Source organism: Anoplophora glabripennis, unplaced genomic scaffold, assembly GCF_000390285.2.
Source record: "Anoplophora glabripennis isolate ALB-LARVAE unplaced genomic scaffold, Agla_2.0 scaffold128, whole genome shotgun sequence".
NCBI classification, from domain to species: domain Eukaryota; kingdom Metazoa; phylum Arthropoda; class Insecta; order Coleoptera; family Cerambycidae; genus Anoplophora; species Anoplophora glabripennis.
Window position 1 is genome coordinate 163,080 of NW_019416289.1, and position 9,779 is coordinate 172,858.

General features: G+C 36.5%; 1 protein-coding gene across 1 annotated transcript; it reads left to right on the forward strand.

The window, feature by feature from the left end:
* Window positions 1-414: 414 nt before the first annotated feature.
* LOC108904180 (toll-like receptor 7) lies at window positions 415-4,697 on the forward strand. Its single transcript, XM_018706627.1, has one exon. The coding sequence runs from the start codon at window positions 650-652 to the stop codon at window positions 4,577-4,579; it is 3,930 nt and encodes a 1,309-aa protein (XP_018562143.1). The 5' UTR covers window positions 415-649; the 3' UTR covers window positions 4,580-4,697.
* Window positions 4,698-9,779: the final 5,082 nt, after the last annotated feature.

Sequence of the window (9,779 nt, forward strand, 5' to 3'; positions counted from 1 at the left end):
GATATTATGTTTTCTAAAATGTGTTATTTCTAAGTACTTGTTAAATTTAATCGGCGAAGCAAAAGTCAGCACTGTCGCAATAGTCAACTTTAAGTAAAATTTTCGTGTCGTGAATGGGACATCCTCGAGCCTAAACTCCCCCCAGAGAAGATATTATCACTGCATTAAAATTCCCAAAACTCATTTTCGCCCGTCCTTTTATATCGCCTAAAATCTGTGAGTGTAAGTAAAGCGGGCAAGTGAAAAATACAACTTACTCTTATACCGAAATTACATCGGAGTGCCGTCAGCTACCGCCCTCACTCCGGTGGCGGTTTTAGGAACTACGAAAGCGCTTGCGCGACTTCGCTTGTTTCTAAACTCTGTATATACCGCAGTAGCGCCCGAAGACCAGTTAGTAATACTTCGAACGTTGTTGAGCTAGTCCGCATCAGTCGAGCGCTCGAGCTCCAGTCACTTAACATGTACGTATCCGGCGCTCACTGTGATATGCCCCTAGTAAAAAGTTGAACGGAATCAAAGAGACTTTAATCGCGAGTTTACGCACTGTACGGGGACTTTAGTGAGATGACGTGCCGAAATTAGTGAAATCAGGAACTTGTCATGAAAATAAGTTTGAAGTGTGTGTTATAACGAAAGTTCCGCCACAATGTATACTCAGATAATCAGTACATTTCTCCTCTCATCGGTGCTCGTCGCCGCTCGATTCGACGGCCCAGAGCAATGTTCCTGGCTGCCGGACATCAGTGACACCACTTCGTCGAAATTGGCCGTTACCTGCAAAGTAAGAACGCTGGAAGAGACGGCGAACATCACCGCCCTACCCGCGGAAGTCACCTCGCGATTAAGGATAATTTGCAGTGACGTGTTGTTTTTCGAAAGTGCGCTTCCTACTCAGGGCCTGCACAGGTTGCACGAGCTCGAGGAACTCCAAATCAGCAACTGCAAGCTGCTGTCCATCCCCTCGGACGCCTTCGAGGGTCTCTACAATGTGAAGAAGCTGTCCATCAACACGTTCAACACCGACTGGGGTCCAGGTAAAAGCTTGGAGCTGACGAGTTATAGTTTGCAGGGCTTGAAGGAGCTTCAAGTCCTGGATATGGCAGACAATAATATTCGAGCTCTGCCCGACGGCGTATTCTGCTCCATGACCAACTTGCAGACGTTGAATTTGACGAGAAATCGCATAAGAAATTCTGAGAGAATTGGCATAAATGTACCGGAATGCAGCAACAGCGAGTTACAAAATCTCGATTTATCATACAATGATTTGCGCTCTTTGTCTGAGGACTCCGGTTTTTCACGTTTGAGACGTCTGCAAGTGCTCAACCTACACTACAACAACATAACTGAAATTTCGGGCGAGTCCTTAGCGGGCCTAGTGTCGCTGAAAATATTAAATATGGACAACAACAAAATAGGTACGTTGCCGCAAGGATTATTTGCTGGAACACCGGAGCTTAAGGAAATTCACCTCCAGAATAATTCCCTGTTCTCCCTGGCGAAAGGATTATTTCACCGGCTCGAGCAACTTCTAGTTTTAGATTTATCGGGTAATCAGCTTACAAGTAACCACATCGACGCTGGGACTTTCACCGGGCTTATCCGCTTAATTGTACTGAATTTGTCGCACAACGCCCTTACACGTATCGATGGCCGCACGTTCAAAGATCTCTTCTTTCTACAAATCCTCGACCTCAGAAACAACTCGATCGGATTTATCGAAGATAACGCTTTCCTACCCCTGTATAATTTGCACACCCTAAATCTCGCTGAAAACAGGCTGAACACGATCGGACCACAGCTATTCAACGGCTTGTATGTTCTGAGCAAACTCACTATAAATAATAATCTCATTGTGAATATTGACTCACGCGCTTTTCAAAATTGCTCCGCCCTTAAGGAATTAGATCTCAGCTCCAACGCCCTCGCAGAAGTGCCAGATGCGATCCAAGAACTTTCTTTCCTCAAAACTTTGGATCTGGGCGAAAATCAAATCTCCGAGTTTAGGAACGGCTCCTTTAAAAATTTAAATCAGCTAACTGGACTGAGATTAATTGACAATAATATTGGCAATTTGTCTCGCGGCATGCTTTGGGACCTGCCGAATTTGCAAGTGCTTAATCTGGCGAAAAATAAAATTCAGAGTATCGAGAGGGGCACTTTCGAAAGAAATACGCAAATAGAGGCAATTCGCCTCGACGAGAATTTTTTAACAGACATTAATGGAGTTTTCGCGACTCTCGCGACTTTGTTGTGGCTGAACTTATCCGAAAATCATTTAGTGTGGTTCGACTACGCGTTTATTCCGAGTAATTTGAAGTGGTTGGACATTCACGGGAACTTTATAGAACATTTAGGGAATTATTACAAAATCCAGGACGAGATTAGAGTGAAAACTTTAGATGCTAGTCATAATAGAATAACGGAAATCGCTCCCATGTCGATACCAAATAGTGTGGAACTGCTGTTTATAAACAACAATTTCATCAGATCCGTGCACCCGAATACGTTCCTAGATAAAACTAGTCTCGCTCGAGTAGACATGTACGCCAACGATTTAGTGAACCTGGACTTGAACGCGCTTCATATTTCTTCGGTGCCCTCAAACCGGTCGCTGCCAGAAGTCTACTTGGGTGGCAACCCCTTTCATTGCGACTGCACCATGGAATGGCTTCAGCTCATCAACAACATGTCTGCGTCTCGTCAATATCCCCGTGTCATGGACCTAGAAAACGTAATGTGCAAGATGACACACTCTCGCGGAATGACACACATGCCTCTGAGTCAGGCGAAACCCAGCGACTTCCTTTGCACCTACGAAACCCACTGCTTTGCCCTCTGCCACTGCTGCGACTTCGATGCCTGCGACTGTGAAATGACTTGCCCCAATAATTGCACTTGTTACCACGACCAGACGTGGAATACCAATGTCGTCGATTGCTCTGGACAAAATGCGGCAGAAATACCCCAGAGAATTCCTATGGACGCCACTGAGGTGTACCTAGACGGTAATGAAATAAAAGAGCTCCAAAATCACGTCTTTATTGGCCGTAAAAATATGCGAGTGTTATACGTTAATAATAGCGATGTAGAAACCATACAGAACAGCACTTTTAACGGCTTGCACGCTTTACAGATTTTACATTTAGAGGATAATAAAATTTACGAACTGAAAGGATACGAATTCGAGCATCTTTCTAATCTGAAAGAGTTATATCTGCAGAATAACGTCATTTCGAATGTAGGAAATAAAACCCTCGAGCCGCTGATATCGCTGGAAATTCTCAGATTGGACGGCAATAAATTAGTGACGTTCCCCGTGTGGCAGTTGTCGACCAACAGCCGCCTCACCGAAGTTATGCTGGGTAATAATCTGTGGTCCTGCCGCTGCAAATTCCTCCAGGGATTAACTGCATGGGTCGCCGACAACGCAGCCAAAGTGGTCGACAGCGCCGACATAATGTGCTACAACACGGACTCCAAGCCCCCACAGCGCCGCGAGCTGGACTTTAACAGCACCGCGTGCAGTGACTTCTACTCCGGCAGCTCCGTAATCTCCGTGTCGGACTACTGGCCGATGGTCGTGGTGACCTTATGTGTGGTAATCCTCTTGCTGTTAACTATAGTGCTCTGGTTCGTGTTCAGAGATCCCGTCCGGGTATGGCTCTATTCGCGCTACGGGGTGAGACTGTGCAGTTTCCGCGCCACGGCCGCGAAACAGTTCGAGGACAGAGACAAGCTTTATGACGGGTTCGTCTGTTACAGCCCCAAAGACGAGGAATGGGTGGTGCAGGCCCTGACCGCCGAGTTAGAGCCAAAATTTCAGCTGTGCTTACACTATAGAGACCTCCCCCATACCGCTTATATTCAACATGCCGCCCCCGCAGTTCTAGAGGCGGCCGAAGCAAGCCGCAGAGTGATATTAGTTTTAACCCGTAATTTCTTACAAACCGAGTGGTCGCGGTTCGAGTTGCGACAGGCGTTGCACGAAGCCTTGAAAGGTCGCGTGTTCAAACTAGTGATATTAGAAGAAGGGCCGATTCCAGAAGCAGAGCTGGATCCGGAGCTAAGACTGTATCTGAAAACCGCAGAACGCATGCGATGGGGCGAGAAAAGGTTCTGGGAAAAGTTGAAGTACGCTATGCCCTCGGTGGAGCCTCGCGGAAAGATCAACGCGAACTACAGGCGCAACATCAACAACTACACCATCGACTCCAGGGTGGTGCCCAACGGCACCCACCACAGCCACCACAGCTATCCCGAGAAGATGCGGACGCAGGGTCCCCCATCCCCGGGCATGCAGATGCTGCCGCCGCCCGCCTACTCGGCCGGCATGCCCCAGGAAGTCGACGACGCCAACTACTCCTCGGCGACGACGGCCACCCCCTCCCCCAGGCCCTCGCGGCGCGTCCAGGAACCGAGGCCGGTGTCCGACCACATCTACTCCAGCATCGACTCGGACTACAGCACCCTGGAGAGGGGTGGCTCCGGTAGAAGGGGCCCTCCATGGCGGCCCCAGCACGTGATGATGCAGACTGCAGGCGGCAACAACGGCGGCCAGGCCTACCTTGTGTGATAACTCGATATGACTGACTAGGTATATTTTACTGAAAGACTTAAACAATATTAAATATTCAAGTAAGTCTCGAAACGTGTAATTATATTTTATTTGTATAATTTTTGTACATTATTGTATATAGATATATTTATTTGTTTCTCTTATTTTGTATTAATATGTGTATATTTTTTACGAATTGCAAAAAACGAATTATATAATAAATACGATGTGAAATTTGATATGTGCGTTTTAAATTCCATCCCGGTATAGTGTTTTCCATCTGAAAGAAACATTTTGGGTAAGTGCTTTTTTAGTCACAATAAAATAGTAAAATATTATATTGGCAAAATGTAAACAAAAATTATTTCAAGACAAATACTTTTTTAAATAATGGTATATTGCTAATTAAAATACTATTTTTCATTCAAGTGTGTTACTGATCTTAAAAATTCACAAACTCATAAATAATAAAACATTCTTTTATATCAACTATGTTTTAAGGTTCATTAAATTTCTTATTAAAGTTAAGAATATTTCACATTTAAAAATTACGTATTAGAAACTTAACATTTGACCAATTAGTGATGATTTCATCTGGTGATAGAAAATAATTTAAATTAAAAAAATGGGTAAAATACACTAAAAAAATTAAATAAGTGTTTTCAAAGTATTTATTTGTATAAGTATCGGGAAACAAAACGCTTTGGTAGAAAACTTGTAACAAACTTAATCTCTAAAAAAATGTTTGTTTCTAACAAAGAAAGTTTCCTCTTTCTTAAAGACAATTAATTTTTTTAATAAAGTAAGTTGTATCGATATTATATTTCACCGATTTTGATAATTATCCATTAAAACTTTTCAATTTAGACATGATTATTTGCGATTGATAGTCTCTTTAATTTTGTTTATCTGTAATGAAATGAAAACCTTGTTTAAATTACGAAATACAATAAATATATACTTGTATAGACGTATGCTGCGTCAGATATGCGGATATTTTATTCAAACATATAATAAATATCTGTAAAACATGGACAATTATTACTCTTGATTATTATTATCAATTAAATTAAGTTGTATAATTCAACACAGAAATTTTTGTGTAATTAATTACGATTAATCGTCGTTATTACAAAATAGAAATTGTAAAAAAATACCATGTTTTACTTATTATTTTGGAAGTCATTTGTAGAGTAATAGCTATGTTATCAACACCTACCTACAGAAACAAATAAAGTTAATATATTTTATAAAAACATTGATTTCTAATGCATTAATATTTTCTCGAATATTCATTTTTAATAACATTTTATAGAATGTTTGTTAACATGACTTTCAATTTTCATCATGTAAATAATCATTATGTATAAATAATGTTAAAACAATGTCTATATGTATGTAACATATAAGAATATAAACTACGAGATCTAAATTTGAAAATAAATATCAATATCTACAAAATGTCGAGAAAGTCTGACTTCACAAAATGGTAATATCTTCGTAATGTATGTGACTTCGACTTAAAATTTATCAAATAAATATATGCCGGTACAGCATCACTTAAAATAAATTGAGAGTATTACCGGTCCATTAAGTATTGTGGACTTTCTAATTATAGGTTTATTATTTTAAGGATTTGTTAAAATAATTTTTTTATTAATATATTACTGCAATAATTTAGCAACTATATTTAAAATCGGTTAAAATAGCTTGTATAATATTCAACGGAGTCAGTACAAATGTTCAAAGATGGTGCTAGCTGTACATTTAAATATAGAAATAGTAATTAGTATACAATAACAAATATGTACTGACTACGACAACGTCCTTGCTCGAGAGCTCCTGATGTCTTTAAGAAAATGTGATGTCAGACACCTGTATATCTAATATTTATATAACAGTATTACCACGCATAGCAGAAACCACAGTATTAATATTCCTAGCTAAAGAAATAACTGGTAAGTGAAATTTGCAAATAACTTATCTAACAATGGAAACTAGAACAGCGCATAAATTATTTATTTTTTTATAACTAATTTAAATTGAATTGAAAACCGCAAATACATTACAAAGACTTTTTGTGGAATGTCGATAATTTTTCGTATTTGAAAGTGTTAACAATCTTTTATTGTTTTATAACAGAAACGTCGTTTAACATTAAAAACAAGTGTTGATTCGCCGTATACATAAAAAAACTGTGATGGTAATGGAATTTCTTTCCAACTTTACTAAGAACTTGACGGTAATCTGTAATTAATAGTTTCTTGTAATTAAAGACTAAAGGAGCAAAGAATAATAATTAACAAAGGTGTTTGGGTATGGGGTGCTGTATCATTAGTTCCTAAATATATATAAGGGCGAATACTCATTACTTTTAGTTATTATTTACCTGGCTTAATTAACACTCGTTAGAAAACAGTATTTACGATTGAAAATGTTAATATTAAAATGGCTAGAACGAAATATTTAAGATTATTTTAAAAACAATTATACTTAACATTTGTTATACATGTATTGTTTTTCTTAATTCGATTCATAATTTGCTAAAAATTTCAATTTATAATAAATTAGAGAGTCCGAGAACTTGTCAATGGAAATAATTTTTCGATCCAGTAAAAGTTGTTGCTAAAGTTCTTCGATAACGTCAATTCAAAGTTCAAGTAGATTTTTTTCAAAGTAAATCGTAGTTGGTGCTAGTGTAAAAAGATTCTAACTTGTGTGCTATAAATATGTTTCGAAAATTCAAGAGTTGCTGAGATATACAGGGTGATTCACAACTTATTCAATGGGAATAGATGCATTATGAGAAACGGAGTCAATATCGTAAAAATATTTTTGTAAATCCTTATAGTTACATAGAAAAAAATTATTGAAGTTGTAGTACATTCAACCATTACCCACATAGCTGGATAACTGTAGTCTTTAGCGTCATTCGCAATAAGCGTGGAGAGCCACGTGGCCTCAGCGACTCCGAACACTGAAATCCGATTTTACAATCGTCGTTGCGATAGTGTTTACAATAGTTTTTTTAGTAGTTAGTGTCAAAAATGGCTTGCGTGTATAGCAACTCGGAGTTGATGGATATCGTTTTAATTTATGGTGAAGCAAAACAACATTTGTGTTAATTCGTAGAAACTGGGTAAGACGGGCCCAAATGTGTTTACACGTCGGTGGACAAAATTTTGATCCGTTGTTGTAACATCAGGTAGGTATGTCAAATTATTTTATTATTTAAAACCACAAATTACCAAATTTTTTTTTCTGGATATGTTCTGTATGATTAACTTAATAATACTCGAAACTCCTAATAATTTTAGATACTGAAATTGAATTGAGTTACTGCTCCAAATAATAAAACTTAAATATATTCTACAGTGTAACTTGAAAGACTGAGGTTAGACAAAAAATTTATATTAATGAAAACTAGATTTATAACTTTAGTCAAAATATAAAGCTTTATTATTCAAATATATCAAGATAGTCTATTATAAGTAAGTGCTAATGAAGAAAATATATGTAACTTACGGAGAATGCATGCAAAATATTAGAGCAACAGAAAGAGTGTATATAAATTTTGACTTAACGGCTGAACTTAATTGCAATTAATGATCATTGAAAAAGTTTTACAGTACAAAATAACAAAACTGGGATGTTTTCAAATACTATTTATAGTTGTTAATTCTTCATTTTTTCATACTTTCTCATACGATTCAAATCAAATTGTTATCAATCGTTTTGTTGAAAAGTAAAAAGGTTTAATAGGCTTAAATTTCAATTTCGTTGTGCCACTAAAACCTTAAAATGCTTCTTAAAAATGATTTTAATTCTTCTCTAAAAAATTTAAATTAAATTTGTTAGTTCGAGATCTAATCCATTTTTCAGAATTTGAACTACCTTTTATTTCGGCAACTGACATCTCAAAAACTATTAAATATTTGAAATTGCCGAAAATTTTATGATAATCCCAAAACTACAGTTTCTTTCAAGGTCACCGCCAAAACTTGCTTTCAAAAAATTTACTTTACTACAGAATCAAAAAATATTTTCTCGTTATCAAGTTATCGACGAGGAGAATTTTATTTGAATCACCCTATATACTATATATATCACATCTAGTTCCCTTAAATGGATAAAAAATTATTTGAGTAATACGTATGTATCACAGAACAAAAGTTAACGATGACTATTAGCAAAACTTAAAAGCATATACGGGGTATCACAGGGACGAGTCCTGGTCCCGTTTCTGTTTGTTGTGTGTATTAATGACATAAGTAATGTTTTGAAAATATGTATTTGTTGACGACACATTAATTTCAAAGTGTGTTGATAATATTCCAGACGTAACAAATATTTTAAAAAGTTCGACATTCTTTATAAATGGTTCTGTGCTAATAAACTTGAATTAAATTCTTCTAAAACAAAATGCATGGTAATATTATTTAAAGGTACGTGTAACAAGTATCAAAACGGCCACATAAATGTATTAGTTAAAATTGGTATAAAAAAAATAAAACATTTAGGAAGTATTTTAGATTATCACCTGTCTTTTTCTGACCTTATATATTGTCTTTGTAAGAAAATTGGTAAAAATATTCACTTTTTTCGACATTATCATATAATTTGTCTCTGTGGAATAAAATTTTAATTCATAATTAATTATAATTATCGCAAAAAAACGAGATACAGAAGTTGCAGTTGTTACAAAATAAAATTACGATAATTTACGTTCATTTAATTATATGCGAAAATGCAGCAATCGATTTACATTGAACAAGAGCTTGTTCATTCTTACAACGTGAGAACAAAATATAGTTTTAGTATTAATTTTGTTAGACCAGATAAGTTGCAAAAGGAACTACAAGAAGTATAATGTAGAGAAATTTTCCACAGCTGTTACAAAATTGTATCCTTATAGTGTAAGTCTATTTTCAAGTCATTTTTATTTGTTTTTAATGTTATTTTCTCTCACCACATGTAGTGTATATTGTATGTGTTTATATAAAAAAAAATAATAAACTAATATACTACTAATTATGAAGTATGATACTATAACATACTAACAACTAACGAACTGTTAGAGAGAGAGGTCTTTAGATACGAGATAAATTCAAAATGTGATTAAATACGGTTTTCATAAAATGAAATCGTTAATTTATAATGTACTGAATTTACAGTACGACTGTTTGAGTTTCAAATGAAAACAATCAGGTTTGAAAAG